Below are 16340 nucleotides of genomic sequence, written 5' to 3'. Positions count from 1 at the left end.
GCCTTGCCGCCGCTCTGTCCTCCCGAGAGCGCTGCGGCTGAAATGAGTAAATTCTCCCTGGGAATGGGGCTTCTCCCCGGGGGGGGCGAGTGAACAGAATGAGAGCAGGAGTTCGGGCTGCTCCCGGCTTCGTGTAAGTTGTCCAGACTGGTAAATGGGGCATAAAGGGCTGTAGGAAACCCAGGAGAGGTGGTGCTGACAGGGGAGCAAAAATCAAAACCCACACTGATACCTGGAAATCCAAGTTAGATAAGGGTTGCAGGTGCCATAATACTGTGCTTTAGAACTAGGGCAAAATGAAAGCAACCAACCTGATGTTTGTCTTGTAATCCTTTTAACCTTTATTTCATTGCAGGCCCTTACAGATTTCTCTCTTAAAATGAAGTTTGTGGTCTCTTATTATATGCAAAAGTAGGAATATTCTGAGTGTAAGTAGTTCATCTGCTAGTGATGGCGTTAGAAGGATCTTCATTGTCATGGTGATTCATTTAACTGAAAGTAAAAGGCAGAGTATAATCATATCTAGCAAGTTCTCTGGAAAATCAGATTCTGCCTGGCTCTACAATTGTGAGTACTGAAGCAATGTGAGTTGTGTGGTGCACAGTAACACGTCACAGCCCAGAGAGGGCTGTGCTGCCTCTGTAGAGACAGAGTAACTGAGTTTCACTAAGAAAACCTGTTCTGTGCTTCCTTCCCACCCCCAGATGCAAGACTCATTTTAGAGACAGAGCTTCTTACGGCGTGTGTGGAGTATTCAGTGTAAGAGGTGTCTGGATCATCTTTGTTGTCCTCTGTTTACCTTGTCCTCTGATTACTTTTGGAGGAGAAAGTAAACTATCACTCTACTGTTCAGATGACTTGCCAAAATTTACAACACTCATCCTGACCTTTTTATAACACCTCTCTGTTTATTCCTGTCTGACTATTTCTAGGTGCCTTTAACACCCCTTTTTCATGCTACTGAAAGCTCTTTTGTCCAGCTAAAATGCATTTTGCTTCCTCCTGAAGTGAGTTTTAAATGGCACAACTTTATTTGTGCTTGGGTACATTCTATTTAAAGATGAGTCTTTCCTTTAGCTGCAGAATTTGGGGTGTTTGCATACATTTAGATGTCAGATTGCAAACAATTTTTATGGTTTTCCAAGTAACTCCTTTGATAGTTCTGCCTAGAGCTGCTTTGTAATTCAAATACTATACAAGTACTGAGCATGCTGCAAAAACTTGTATCCTACCAGGGTAGGAGTAGAGAGACTTACTAAACAGTAACCTTTGGTATATATTGCAAAGCTAATTCTTGGCATTGTGAAAACTGTTAGTTCATCTTGGATTAAGGAGGAGAAAAAAGCAACACTTGGAACACTTGGACAGAAATGAGGCTGAAACTCCCCTCAGTTTTGGTGGATGTAGTGGAGCTGGATGATGGCTGTTCCAGCAGCTGAACACTCAGCAATAACCTTGCTTTCTCCACTCCCTGTACTAGTGCTCAAGACCTAAGGAGTCTTGATTTCTGTAGCACAAAAGCCCTCTGGGAAAAGGTTACAGCTACTTCCATGGCTTATCAGAAGGGACACAATGCCTCGTACAAAAGCAAGAATTATCTGTTCCTTTAAATCAAACATGAAAGCTTAAATTTTCTCAATTACTGCAATTTCTATTTGAAATGGCAAATTATACCTTGGATACCAAGAGACTCTCCCTGAAGTAGTACCAAGTAGCTCTTAACCTAGAGGTGAGCTAGTGCAAGGAAGGCATGGTCCTGCAGGGCATCCAAGCTGTCCTGACAGCAGAACAGCTTGTCCTGCTCTTCCTGAGCTGGTGTTCCTCTTCTCACTGACACTTTTCTGTCACTGGACTGGAGAGTTGCACTGGAGGTAAAAACAACCCATCAAGCTGATTTTCCTGTTGGTTCCAGTTACCTTGTTTGGGTCCAGGGAGCAGGGCTGCTGGTGGTGGGACCATGTGTGGTGAGGAGTAGCTGTTGGCTCATGAGTCTGCAGCCTGGAGGTGCAGTGTGGCTGGGGAGCTGTTCTGCTCTGTGCTGTTGGCAGTTTCCAAGGACTGCAGTGGAGGAGACAGCTACTCAGTAGGTGGTGGGGGGTGGTCTTGTTGATTTTGGAGAAGGCAGCTTCTAGATATTGGGGGATGGTGAGAAAAACTGTTAAGGGTTCATAAAATTTAGGTGCTACACAGTGCAAGAAAATCAGGATCTCTTGGTTCAGAATGATGCCCAGCTGTATAGGTTGGTTTAAGCCCCACAATGACCCAATGTTGTTAATTAAATAGTTTAGAAACTGAGAAGTTAAGCCCTTTTTTAGTGTTTCTTGTTAAAATATTACATGTTAAGTCCTTCATTGCAGTCAGCATGTGCTGCTGACTTTATTGTACTGGAAATAGCTCTGTCTGGGGCCTGTGCTGATTATTGAGGTTTACAGAGCTGGTTGTTTCTCCTCTGTAATCCCTGTAAGAGGGAGCTGATCTCAAGCAACTTTTCTGGTGTCAGTACTAATCTTTAGGAATGTGGGTGCCTGGTATTTCTGCCTTTCTGAAAAAAAGTAATGGACAAAAATGCAAGGAGACTATTGAGTCATTGTATTGCAGTGAAGGGACTCTTAAGGGAGAATCAGACTCTGGGGGTTTTTATTTAATTTTCCAACATAAATGCTAATGCATGTTGTTCATCTAATTATAACAGCTCTCTATCTTATTTTGCAGAAAATGGGAGGGAGAAGAAAACATTTCATTGTTCATTTGAAGGTTTTGTGTTTTAGATGGAAAAAAATGGATTTGGAAACTCTCTTGATAGTCATGTCCATGTACTGGTCTTTTTTTTTTTTTTGTAAGCCAAGTAGCCTGTTCTGGTTAGGCTGGGAAAGAATCTTCCCACAAAGAGATAGCAGGATGCAATACACTAATAATAAAGTGGATAATAAATCCCACTTTAAAGACTTGATTAATAAATAAGCCTCTTGGAAAAAGGGAATTGTTATAAAGCACACTTCAGGAGTGTACAATCCCTTAGATGAACACAATTTAGATATTTGGAATATGCCTTTATCAGAAGCTCTAGGGTAATAATGCTGTGCAGCCCATGACAGGGTTTTCTACCTGGATTAGCAGTCTGCTGTTCATCACCATGGTTGTAACTTCCCTGAACAAGAACACCCAGGAAAAGCTTCTCTAAACAGAGAATATACTGAGGTCACAGCAGAAGTTCCCATCCCCTGGCTGTGAGCTGGTGTGTAGTTATGCTGTGGTGTGTACACTTGGAACAGGGTGCACTGGGTTTGTAACAAATTTGAGACTGCTGGAGGTGGGATCTAGAGCAGAAAGCGTGGTAGGAGTCAAAATAGAACCAGTCTATTATCTTTCTTCAGGCAAGTCTCTTTATGGCTTTGAATATTTAAAGCCTCCTTTTGAAGAATGAGGCTGGAACAGAGATTTGGTTGAGGGATCCCTGGATCCTCTTGCACATCACTGCTTGTTAAACTAAGAGCAGTATTTAAATCTATCTTTGCCTTTCTAATCCTGTTAGAGGGGCAAGTGGCAACACAAAGCCTGTCTGCAGAGTTAGTGACTTGGCTGCCAACCCAGAACCAGCTGTTCTTATTTAAAATAGTTTTACTTTAGCATTTTGTTCTCTTTTCTCAAGATGTTTTGCCTCTTTCAAGGAGGCAGTATGTGCTGAGAGCAGTTGATGCAAAGCCCATAGCAGAATAAGCCATCAGGTTACCTGATGTCATGAGTTTCATGCTGCCACCTCCATCAATTTCAACAGTTTTGTGTGGCTTATATGAAACACCCCACTGAGTACCAGCCGCACATCTTGGCTGGGTTTGTTGATGAACTGCAGATACAGAGTTTCCTGTATGTGCTGCTTTTATCTGTGAATCATAAAGGAAGTGGTCTCAAGAGTGGAGAATTTCACCCATGTTGCTGGTGATGCATAGGACAAAACTGGGCTGTCTGGTGCTCTTAGTTCAGACCTACTTCTAGAGATCTCGTTAGCTCCCAGTTACTCTGTCCCTAGTTAAATTATTTGGGTGATTTACACCCAAATCCTCCTATTTGTAAATCTGTATGTCTCTTATGTTCTTGTAGCTACCATGTAATTGTTAACATCCTGTCTCTCTGGATCTCCATGGCCAGTTGTTTGTGTGTTGGATTTTTGTTCATACAGCCTGTTCCTGAAGCTGATTGACTTGGAGCTTGCTGTGTCCAGGGGTTTCAACCTGTGTAGCTCAGCAAGTGCAGCATGTGAGTTACCATGTCCAGAGATGTGTGTCACAAGGTTGCTTAGCACTGCAGCTGCCTTGGGCTGCAGTCAGTCTTTCTGGCTTGTCTGAAGCTGATTGGATGTGCATATTCATGTTTAATAGATAGCATTAAATTCCCTCTATATGCCAGAGAGCAGGTAAATGTTAGATGCCTTCCTAGCTCCCTCACCTGGGCTGCTGGTGGTGGTTTGGTTTCAGGGCAGGGGAGGATGAGCTCAGCTCCCATGACCCACTTCAGAAGCAAAAAGAGGAGGTCTGGAGGCAGATACCCTCTCAGACTGCTGCTTTTTCTCTGCCTTTCCACAGTGGTGGTTTGAGTTTTTTTCCTCTTCTCCTACAGTTGTCCCCTTTCATTTCTTTCTAGGTGAAAGTTACCTGTTCTGCATCTTGACAAGGCAGACTGGCTTTACAAACCACTCCTGGTGTTGTACTGTTTCCAAAACAACTTTATCCTTAGTATTCCTCAGCAAGTTCACCCAAACGCAGGGTGAAATCCAGGAAAAGAAAGCTGTAAACTGTGATGTGTCCCATTCAGTGACAAAGATCACAGATTCTCCTCTGACTCATTCATCCATCTGTTGACATGGCTTAAAAAAGCCTGCAGTGGCAGCCCCCAGTCAGAGTACACTGCACTTCCAGTGCACTTGATTGACTTGAATCTTGACCCTTAGACTCTGGATGCACTCAGCACAACTAGTGTAGTTTGTTCCTGTATTAACTGTGTAATTAACTATTAAGCATGTTACTGGATTTTTTTTTTTGTGTGTGGTAATGCTCAGTTACACAGTAAGCAAGGCTTGTAGTTAGGATTTGGAACAGCCTTTTGTATTTCCTAATTGCTGTGGCAAGAATAAACTTTCAGGGGTGGCTTTAGTCTCCTTTTTACACACTCCTATAGGAAATTTTTCATACTGAAAGCATGAAATACTGTCAGAACTTTAAGGGGCAGATTTTTTTATTTTTTTTAATGTTTTAAATATTTTACTGTTGCCTCAACTGCATGGCTCTGTGCCTCATGACACCTGGAACTCAGTGTGGGGTGACAGGGTTTGTGAAATGGCTCCTCCAGCACAAGGATCCCCATGGGGCCTGGCAGTCCTGCCTGGGGCAGGAGCATTTCCTTCCACAAGTGCCAACCTGCCCGTGCTGCTCCTGCCATCTGAAGGTAGAAACCTGCTGGATCAGCTGGTAGCTAGCTTTAGATTAAATTTGTTTCTCAGTAGATTGCACTTAAACAGCAGCATATGCTGACTCCAAATGTGTCCCTGTGCAATGTGGTGAAGCTGAACCCCAGGGTGAAACAGGCCAGGCAGAGGCTCCCTTGCCCTCTGAGTGACCATGCAAATCCTGGTAGAAGTCTTCATTAAGTCATAACAGTGCTGACTAGGTAATGGGGTAACAGTTAAGCACTTGGCATAGTCCAGAGGCAGTAAGTTCTCCTGTGCTCCTTGCAGTCCTGTAGAGTCTGCTGGCCTCAGCACTGGCTGGTAATTCTGTACTTGGTAATGGCAGAGCAGAGTAACCAGTGGGCCTGCAGGATGGAGGAGGGTGTGGGACCAGATTCATCCTGCATGCCCAAGAGCTAAGGCTCAGCATCTGTTGCATGGTGCTGTTGTTTCCTTTTAACTGCCACACTGAATTGTCTATAAAAAAGCCAGTTTTCTGTCTGCAGAGGATGCTGCTTTTAGTGGAGGGAGGATCTGTGTGTAGTGCATGTTTGTGCACTTTCATGCAGTGGCTACGCTGATCTAATAGCTGCTGCTACATGAGTACACAAGCTTTGCACTGCTGAGTTTTGGAGCTGTTAGAGGGAACTAGCTTGGCAGAAAGAGTTTTTTATTATTTGTACAGAATTATTCTTCTGTCAGCCTGACTCCCTAAATCTGTTCATTAGAGGGTGCTGAGTGCAGGAGCATGTGGGTGGGAGCAGGATTGCCCTTTCAGCTCTTGGCTATCTCAGAGTTGAGCTGTAACATGAAACCCCGAGATAGACAAACTAAACCCAAGGTCAGGCCTCACTCCCAGGAGCTCCATCAGAGCACAGTTCCTGCAGAAAGGGGCTGCTGGATTTCACTCTTCTCCCAGTGGTGCCACAGGATAAGAAAGACATTGAGGGGCTGGAGCAGATCCAGAGAAGGGCAACAAAGCTGGTGAAGGGTCTGGGGAACATGGCTTATGAGGAACAGCTGAAGGCACTGGGATTGTTTAGCCTGGAGAAGAGAAGACTCAGGATAGACTTTATTGCTCTCTACAAGTCTCTGAAAGGAGGTTGTGGTGAGGTGGGTGTTGGACTCTTCTGCCCAGTGACCTGTGATAGGATGAGAGGAAATGGGGTTAAGTTACACAAGGGGAGGTTTGGATTGGCTGTTGGGAAGAATTTCTTACCTGGCAGAGTGGTGAGGCATTGGCCCAGGTTGCTGAAGCAGGTGGTGGAGCCACCAGCCCTGGAGGGGTTCAAAAAAAAATGTGTGGATGTGGTGTGGTACTTTGGAACATGGTTTAGTGGTCATGGTAGTGTTGGGTTGATGGTTGCACTTGATGATCTTGGAGGTCTTTTCCAACCTTAACGATTCTGTTACTCTATGTAAATCCTTGTCCAAAACGCTCTTTGGGTGGAGTGTGACAAGAGGTTTCCCCCTGCTCCCGAGTGTGCTCAGGCTGGAGAAGACTCTCACTCCATCCAGGTCCCAAGTGCTCGTTCCTCTGGCTGCTGCTGAGCGTGTGAGCAGTGCCGGCGCGGGAGCGCGGCTCCGGTGGGCGGTGGGGTCCCCTGGCTAACGAGGTGTCCCCCTGCAGTTCCTGCGGGTGACGAAGCAGTACCTGCCCCACGTGGCCCGGCTCTGCCTCATCAGCACCTTCCTGGAGGATGGCATCCGCATGTGGTTCCAGTGGAGCGAGCAGAGGGACTACATCGACGGCACGTGGAGCTGCGGCTACTTCCTGGCCTCCATCTTCGTGTTCATCAACCTCTTCGGGCAGCTCAGTAAGTGGCTCTGGGGCTGGGAAGGTGGCTGCCAGCCTGGCTCAGGGTGCCTCCCTGGTTTCTCAATAGCCACTGACAGTTTAGAACTGGTAGTACTACGTGGGCTGAATGAAAAGAACTCTAAACTGACCTGCTGCAGCCTTTCCTGGAAGTAGTCTTAGAGGATGACACACTAACCCTGAGTCAGAGATGCCAAGAATCCATTAGGACAATCTGGTTTCAATTCTGTCTGTGCATCTATAAACACATACCACGCCCACTGAGTTCTGTAATTACTTGTATTTTCTTAAACAGAGCAGTGTTAAGACTTTATACCCTTGTTTTTATGGGTGTTAATCTCAATGGCAAAGTCTGATCCTGCAGTTGGAACAGTTAAGCCTGAGAGGGGTACTTGTGTCAGATTTTCAAAGCCCAGGAATCAAAATGATCCCAGAAGCAAAGCTTCTATGTGTGTTAGGAGGGCTTAAGGTATCAGAAATGGAGAGATGTAAAATTATTTTCTGTTCTTGATTGCTCAGCCAATTTCTTGTCTTGTGCATTTTTTTTACCCTTGTATTTTTGTGTAGAGAATAGTCTTAATTTAATGGAGCTACTGGTCCTGATGTCAGTGGCAAAGGCTGTCAGTGCTTTGTGATAAAAGACTCAAAGAGGGCATAAAACAAAAGCTTTGAAGGAAGAGGAGTGCAATATGTTTGCCCTAATGGTTATCTCATCCAAAAAAAAAAAAATCCATGATGAATTGAGATTCTTTTTAACTTCTTTTAATGCTTTAACAGTCCTAGCTGCTGTGCAGTGCTGTGTGTTGGGGGCTGTTGGGCACATCCTTACCCTTTGTAAAATAAAAGATGCTTCTGGAATTGAAGTTGAAAATGCACTAAAACATTTGGGTTCTCAAACTGATTTCTGCCATGAGAGTTACTTGCCTGATGTTCTCTGTGGCACGGTTGAAATCAGAGTCTGCTCCCTCCAGAACAAGTGAGTGTTCCTGCAGCTGCTTTTCCTGTGCAAGCCACAAGTGTAACTCTCTTCAATCTCCCCAACTCAGGTGGCTGTATCCTGGTGCTGAGTAGGAACTTTGTGCAATATGCCTGCTTTGGACTGTTTGGAATTATAGCATTACAGGTAGGAGGCTTAAATCTTCAGCCCTTCTAAACCATGTCTTTAAAACCTTCTCTCCTAGCCCCAGTACTACTGACGTGTGTACACCCAACTCACAGCCCTGGAGTTTTTCTCCACCCTGGCCTCGTGCCAGTCCTCAGTGGCATTGAACTATTTTGCTGCTTCTGTTCTGATGAGCTCAATAGATCCTCGGCTGTAATTGCAATTAGTCAGCTGGAGACATTGATTCAATACTTGACCTTGACCAATTTAGCAGAAGTCAGTTGGAATTTACCTGCATGTCAGTAATGTATTGAATGTGGAACCTGCAGTTGCTTTGGCCTTCAGCACACAGCTTCTGTAAAGGACTGTCCCCATCCCCTGGGATCCTGGCTAGTGGCACCCTTCCTGTTCAATGAATTCTTCGGGGGGCTAAAGCACAAGTGAAATTCTGGCTTCTCTTTCTGTTCTAGACTGACTTACTGCACCACACTGCTGTAACCTACCTTGTTTCCTTCAGTGTAACATCCTCATAATTGATTTCTGCTATAGATAGTACAGGCTTGAGACTGTAACAAATTCAGAACTGTGGTGTGGTTTATGTGGTGCTTCAACTTGTTTTATTCTCTGCCTAGACTATTGCATACAGCATTCTATGGGACCTGAAGTTCTTGATGAGGTATGCTTGCTCCTTAAAGTTTTGATACAAACAGAAGGAAAACTGTTGTCTGCTGTCATTTGCTGACAGAGGAAATTATCTTTGTATGCAGTATTTACTAGAAAGATTTTGCAAATTATGCATTTACATTAAACAAGAAGTGACTGCACTTAAACCAGGAGAGACTGTTAAACCGCAGAGCACAGGCTGAGCCCTGTAGAAGGGAAAGACTAATCCTAACCTGCTAGGACTGAAGTGCTTCTGTGAGTGACCTCCTTGCTGAGAGCTCACAAACAACTGTCTAGACTAGATCAGTGAGCTGCTGTTATTTCCAAAATGGCTAAAATAGCAACTGTGTTTACGCATGACTGAAGCAGTTTTCTGAGGAGACTAAAGCATGTAGATACTAGAGTGGTTTCTGGGGTTTTAAATCTCTAACCCCTTCTCTAAGTAGAAGACAGGGCTCCTAAACATGAGCTTTCTTGTCCAGCCCTGAGTGATGGCTGGCTGTTACCTTTTCACCCTTCTCCTTGTAGAGGGGGGGCAGTGCAAGAACTGTGGTCTTACTACAACCCTGTAAATGTGTAACTTCTTTTAGCAGTGTTGCTATTCTGTTTTCTCAAAGCAACCTCTGAACTACTTTGGCACATCTGGCTAAACCTGAGGTACAGAATAACTTCCACACAACTGAATCCATGCTGTAACAGATGCTCAGCAGCTGTGCCCGAGCTGTGGGTACTGGGCTTCCCTGGCAGGCTGTAGGTGTCTGCCCAGGCTGGTGTAAATTGGTGTGTAGGGTGCTGCTGTTTCAGCTGTGAAGTTCAATGCAGACACACATCACAAGGTGCAGAGTAGGGTCATTCCTCACCAGCATGCAGATACTTTTGGGTTGAAATGGTTAGATAAGACAAAGTCTATAGATCAGTGTAAAGTGTAGAGAATTGCTGTTTTTTCACCCCATTTCTCCCCTTCTGTAGGAACCTTGCCCTCGGGGGAGGCTTGCTGCTGCTGCTGGCTGAGTCACGCTCAGAGGGGAAGAGCATGTTTGCTGGTGTCCCCACCATGAGAGAGAGCTCCCCAAAGCAGTACATGCAGCTGGGGGGCCGTGTGCTGCTGGTCCTCATGTTCATGACATTGCTACACTTCGATATGAACTTCTTTTATGTAAGTATCCAAATACAAAAGGATGAATTAGATGATAGTACCAGCTCCCAGGTTTGGCTGCAAGACCTGTTCAGTGCTTATCACTGAAGTCTATTTTTAGTAGCATTAATATTTAGAAAATTATTAGATCATCTGTGCCATGACAACCTGTTCTGCTGAACTCATCCACACTCTGTTCTGATGTTGGTGTATCTATTTAAGAACTATATGTAAGCTTGTGGGTTTTTCTCTCTTGCAGATTCTGCAGAACATTGTGGGCACGGCCCTGATTATCTTGGTGGCAATTGGCTTCAAGACTAAGCTGGCTGCCTTGACTCTAGTCATCTGGCTGTTTGGCATCAACATCTACTTCAATGCCTTCTGGACCGTCCCAGCCTACAAGCCCATGCACGACTTCCTCAAGTACGATTTCTTCCAGACCATGTCTGTCATTGGAGGGCTCCTCCTCGTGGTTGCACTGGGTCCCGGCGGCGTCTCCATGGATGAGAAGAAAAAAGAGTGGTAACAGGAATAGCAACACTTCTTGGGACATAACATATTAAGTCCAGAACTGATTCTCTATGGATTCAACAAAAACTGCCAGCATTTTACACATACATGCCCCCTTTCCTACTAAAGGCACAGATGTTTTGAATTTGATTTACAGTGGCACCAGTAATATAATAGATAAAATCCTATTCCTTCAAGGAATGTTGCCTAGGCTTATTCTAACTTCCTAGATTTGGAACTAACCCAAGGAACCTGCATTTTGCTGGTGCTTCAGTGAGCTGCAGTAGAACAGCTGCTGTCTTTAATGTCAGCAATGTTTTCAAATTTGGAGTCCTGTGAGCAGATACAACTGGACCATTCAGTGTGCTCTTGGGTTCCAGCTGTAACTGAAAAAAAGTGGATCCTCTTTCTCGCCCTCATCCAAACTGTCTTGTGCATAAGAGTTCCATGGCTGGTTATAGCACTGCTCATCAAGGTGGAAAGCAGCATCCAAAAAAAAAAAGCTATTATTTTGCTGCTCAGAGGCCTGTAATTCCATTTTGTTTCACAAGAGGGGGGAGGTCTTTCCTGCCCCCAAATAGAAGGCAAAAAGAAAACTCAAAGTAGTTGTAACCTCCTTTAGGTAAGAAAAGAGACTTTTTTTTTTTTTTTTTAACATGTTCCAGTTCTGCTCTTGATAGGAGCAAGGGAGAATCCAGTATTGCTAATCAGGAATCCTGTATGGCTGATCAGGTTTTAAGGAAGAATGGGGGGAGATGCTCCTGAAGAGACAGAATGTTGGATTCTGTGCCAAAAGAACTCTCTTATTCAGCATTCTTTCCCCAAAGATGCCCCTCCTGAATTCCCAAGAAGGGAGCTGAGTGGTGTTGCAGGTTCCATAATAAAAGCTCCTTTTTGCTATTAATCAGCTTCCATCCATATAGACCCCCCCAATTGCAGGTTATTGATGGAAGTGTCTTCAGAACTACAGAAACTCCCTTTTCCCCAACTCAGTACATGCAAATCGTCTAACCTGTAGTCTTTGCTTCTTAGATTCACTTGTCAGCCTCTCAGCTGTGCAAGTCCCAGGTGGCTGAACAGCAGGAGGGTGAGCTCTGGAGTCCAGCCCCTTCTCTGCCTCCTCGGAGCAGCCCCGAGGTGTGCAGGGAGGGAAGGTGGCAGTAGCTGTGTGCTGCCATAGCCCCGGCTCTCAGCTCCACACGCCAACGGTTCCAGCTGGGGAGTGCCAGCACAGGGCCTGTGCAGTGAGTGAGCAGCCAGGGATGGAGCTGCCTCTTCAGAGGGAGGAGCTCCTCAGCAGAATGAGGAGGAGAGAGGAAGGCCCCATTCCCACTTCTTGGTGCCACGACCTCTGTGCCATGAACACACTTAGTGCTGCTCAGAGGAGGAGTTTTGTCCTTTGCTAGTCACCTAGGTGAACCTGTTCCACTAGATTCTGAAAGCATTCTAGAAAGCATGAGCCCTACCAACTTGCTGATGTTACCTTGGTTCCTTGCACTGTTGTCTCCCTCGAGAAAGCTGCTCAACTGTTTGTTCAAGGAGTTGGACAATCAGCAGGAGCTCATTTACCAGGGTCTCCTGGTAAGGACACTAACTTGGACAGTTCAGCTCAACGGTTGCTTTTTAGAAGAAAAAAACTAAGCTGAAAGAACTGATGACAAATGGAAGAGTCCTGTTGTTAAACCAGTGACTTCATCATCTTTAGGGGAAAATAGCCTATGTAATTAGCAAGATGCATTGCTGCTGAAGGAAACAAAGTGGTGTGTGGGGTAGGTGGGAGGGAAGCCAGCATTTAAGGTCAGGTCACAAAGAAGTCTTTCTGTTAGATAGGTTTTGTGAGAGAAATTTTCACCTCAAATGTTCACTGTGCCTGACTCTTCATAGAAAAATGAACTGGTCCTTCCAGTTCTGGGTATGCAGCCCAGGCTGCCTTTGCTCCATTTCACTGCAGGCCCTAGAAGGGTTTTAGACTCCCTCAAGGCAGCCATTCTCAGATCTGAACTGCTCTTCATAGTATTTATAAATGGAATGATAGAAACAACAAGCCTTTAAGTTGATTTTTCTCAACTTGTGTGTGCCGTTTAAGGAGCTGGATGATGGACTAGTCTGAAATACTGACCAGTCTCCTCTGAAAATCAAGTCCCCTTTCCAGCAAAAGACCCCAGGAAAGGAACTGATTGCCCCTCACAGAACTCTCTCAGTGCTCAAGGGGCACACTTGGGTGGAGGGCATTATGAGACATTAGGTAGCGCAATATGCAGACTTACTGTGAGTCCTGATGCAGAAGATTCTGGTTTCCTACATACACTGCTGTATTTGTGCATCTCCCAAAAAATACAGTGACCTCTCCCCATGGCTGAGAAGCTCTCACAAGCAGGATGTTGGCTATCAATTGGCTCTGCAGTGTTCTGGAATTCATTCTGAACATATTTTTTGCTTTCTATGTGGAAAAAAATAAATATAAATTCTCATTTTATGCTGTATTTTGTACCTTAGTTGTGTTTGAAAATGTTTTGATTTTTTGAAACAATCAAAATAAAACAATGGCATCTTTGTATCCACTTGGCGTGTGTGACTGGTGCCACTCCACAGATGGGCTACCTGGCAGTGCTGGTTTGTAGTCCCCTACAGAACCCATCTTCCCAGGGACAGGATGGCTGCTGTCATCCTTCCTGGGGGGTGGCTTTAGGCTGCCAGAACCACACCTGAATTCTGCCCTACTATTCCCCTCCCCAGCTGTATCAGTTATCTGGACTAGGTGGGCACCTTGCCCCACCTTGTGGGCCCTCCAGCATCATTCCACCACAAACTTCAGGCCACGTATTTATCATGAAAAATTTATTTGCCATTAACAACTTTCTTGAAGTTCTTGGGTTTGCGATGGTGACTCTTGAATTTCTTCTTTGAAGGGCCTGACTGTTTCTGTAGAAAGAGGGAAAAAAGGTTCATCAGCTTATTCCCAAAATGCAAATCCACAGCTTCCCCTGCCCGCTCTGTCTCTGACAAGCACATGGTTCTACTAGGTACAAACAGTGATGGTCTCCTAGAAATCACCCAGTGAGCCTCCACTTCGCAGTTTGACATGGTTTTAAAGGATCCAGTCCCTTCCTCAGGGGCTGCTGCTGCAGAGAGTTTAAGGTTTATCCATCTTTATGTACATAACATCTGCCTGCTTCCCAAACTGAGAAGGATGAGAGTATGTCCTGTAAGGCAGGACCTGGCCAGATCCGCAAAAGAGGCCGAGAAAGGCTCTGAAAGGACCCTGTGACTTAAAACAGGTTTAACTAGTGTTTGTGTGTGGGGAGGAAGCAAGGCATGACTCCCACCTTTCCCCTTTTGCTGCCAGCTGCTCTGCTGACACCTGTCCTTCTCCCTTCCTCTCCGTTGATGTCACCGTTCTGCTTGGCCCCCTCATCCTCGCTGTCTGTCGCGAAGTCTCCGCTGCCCTCGGTGGCCTGGGGAGCTGATGGGCTCTTTTCTGGGAAGAGAGCAGCTAAAATACAAAGATTTAGCTCAGGATCAGTTTGCTGTGCACGTGGGCTCTGCCTCCCCCTCTAGTTACTCTGAGGGCATCCTGAAGGTGGTTCGCCAAGCTGCTGCCCATGTCCAACCCCAGACAGTTCACCACTGAAATGTCTGTGAAACCAACGTGCTGGTTTTATCAGAAAGGTGCCTGGTGCCCTCATTCGCCCTGTTCCAGGAACCACTCAGCTCTGGGTGTCACACCTCTGCTCTCCCCAGCGAGGTAGAGCCCAAGAGCAGCACAAGCAACTTCTGTCTGATGAGAAAAGCAGAGCTACCAAAAGCAGCAAATCCCAGTGGATCCTGTCTCCCTCCCCTCACACTTTACATGATCCAACTCTGTTTATCACTCAGTGATGGCTTATTTCTTATCTGGTGGTGTCAAGCTTTTCCCAAAGCAAAAAACTCTCAACTGGATAGGAAGCACCTGCCTCTAGCACATGAGCAACAGAGAGCAGTATAAAGAAGCCAGGAGAAAAATCAGCCAGGAGAAAAACCACCCAGCAAATTCCCTTCAGGACACGATGCCAGGGGTCTTACTCACGCGGGTAGAGGTCACTCATGCTGTCATCCGTCTCCTCTCCCATCTCGTCGCTGGACTGTGGCTCCCAGAACTCCTCTTTGCTGTGAGGCTGCCTGCTCCCGTTCCTCTGGTCCTCAGGGTGCTGCCTCCGCTGCTTCTTCTGCCTCAAGCAGGCAGGGATGTACTCCACTCCCTCCTCCTGGCACTGCTCATCTGCCAGGGCCAGGCGTTGGCAGCGCTCGGCAACTCACCCAGCCACCTCGCGCCTTCCAAGTCCCAGCTCTGGTTTGTATTCATTTCAACTCACAAGAATGTCAAGCTCCAACCATGACACACATTTACATCATCTACAGCCACGCTATGGGTAGTGAAAGATGGAAGAGACCTTAGCACAGAGACTGTGCTGGGTGTGTGAGGCCTCCTCCTGAGGGAAGCTTCCAAACCACTCCTCTCCAGTAAGGATGTTCCAAGGTATTTGCTAGAGGCCTATTGTCCCCTACATTTGGGATCTTTCTCCCTAGCTGAGGAGCACACACAGCAACAGCAGCACATTTTCTATCTAAAGAAAATGTTTCCCCTTCCTTCATGTAGAGCTACTGGAATCTCAACAGCATTCTCTGGTTTCATCCTCAGAAAAGCTACTTACATGTTTTTAGGGCCTTCTGATAGCGCTTCCCTTGGACATGACGCAGCACATGCTCTGGAAACTTGTTGATGTGTCTGAGGGTGAGCTTGCAAAACAGCTGGTGTCTGACAGAAAGAGACAGTGGCAGAGTTTAAATATTATATTACTTAATAACTTTTCACTTACAAGCACTGCAATCAAGTATTTATCAAAGCTGCTATTTTATAAAGACTCTCCCAGTCTCCCAAAAACCCATAAAGACTCAAGAACTTTGTAACGCTCGACCACTTGGCATCTGAGGTTGAACAGCGTGTAAAGGACAGCACACAAGAGGGCAAACACTTACAGATTCTTCGTGCTGGGCACTATGTGGGGCTGGAACTTGCTGTAGTCGAACTCCTGGGCTGCCTGTGCCAGCCGGCGGTACCTCCTGCCGCCAGTGTAGGCCTGCAGCTCGGGCAGCCGGCAGGGCATCTCGTGGCCAGTCAGCCTGCACCTCACCTGAGGAAAAACCACTCTGCTCAGGGAACCCCAGGGCTGGACAGGGGAGGAGAGACCTCAGGCGTTGTCCTCCCCAGCCCTCCTCTGACTTGCACAACGGGAGAAAAGCCTCAGGGCCTGGGAGCTCGCTGGGGCAGAGCCAGCACCAGGGAACCCTCCCTGGCCTCCTACTGACCAGCCTCACCCCCCTCATGGCCCCTGCAGGGGATGCGGCCTCGGCATCACCTCACCAACCCCTCAGGGAGGTGGCCCCAGTCATAGAACCACAGAATCATTAAGGTTGGAAAAGACCTCTGAGATCATCAAGTCCAACTGCCAACCCAACTCTGCCATGTCCCCCATTGCCACATCTCCATGTTTTTTGAGCCCCTCCAGAGATGGTGACTCCACCACCTCCCTGGGCAGCCTGGTCCAATGCTTCACCACTCTGTCAGAAAAGAAACTCTTCCCAACAGCCAATTGAAACCTCCCCTTCGGCCCATTTCCTCTCATCCTACCACTGG

The 16340-nt window shown here is 46.3% G+C and overlaps 2 protein-coding genes across 2 annotated transcripts; one reads left to right on the top strand and one right to left on the bottom strand.

The window, feature by feature from the left end:
* Nucleotides 1–7073: 7073 nt before the first annotated feature.
* On the top strand, nt 7074–11442 carry SURF4 (surfeit 4). Its single transcript, XM_008939198.1, has 5 exons — nt 7074–7257; nt 8303–8379; nt 8991–9034; nt 9991–10177; nt 10416–11442. Exons 1-5 carry the CDS (start codon nt 7152–7154, stop codon nt 10680–10682), a joined length of 681 nt encoding a protein of 226 aa, XP_008937446.1. The 5' UTR covers nt 7074–7151; the 3' UTR covers nt 10683–11442.
* A 2062-nt stretch (nt 11443–13504) lies between these two features.
* On the bottom strand, nt 13505–15837 carry SURF2 (surfeit 2; the record flags this gene model as incomplete). The annotated part of the gene is made up of 5 exons (XM_008939199.1): nt 13505–13588; nt 13993–14159; nt 14733–14924; nt 15358–15461; nt 15683–15837. Coding segments are annotated over 5 exons (702 nt in total), but the record flags the coding sequence as incomplete, so codon positions are not given.
* Nucleotides 15838–16340: the final 503 nt, after the last annotated feature.

The sequence above is a fragment of the Merops nubicus genome, unplaced genomic scaffold (genome assembly GCF_000691845.1).
Source record: "Merops nubicus isolate BGI_N331 unplaced genomic scaffold, ASM69184v1 Scaffold14584, whole genome shotgun sequence".
NCBI lineage: Eukaryota > Metazoa > Chordata > Aves > Coraciiformes > Meropidae > Merops > Merops nubicus.
This window is presented reverse-complemented; position numbering and strand designations above follow the sequence as displayed.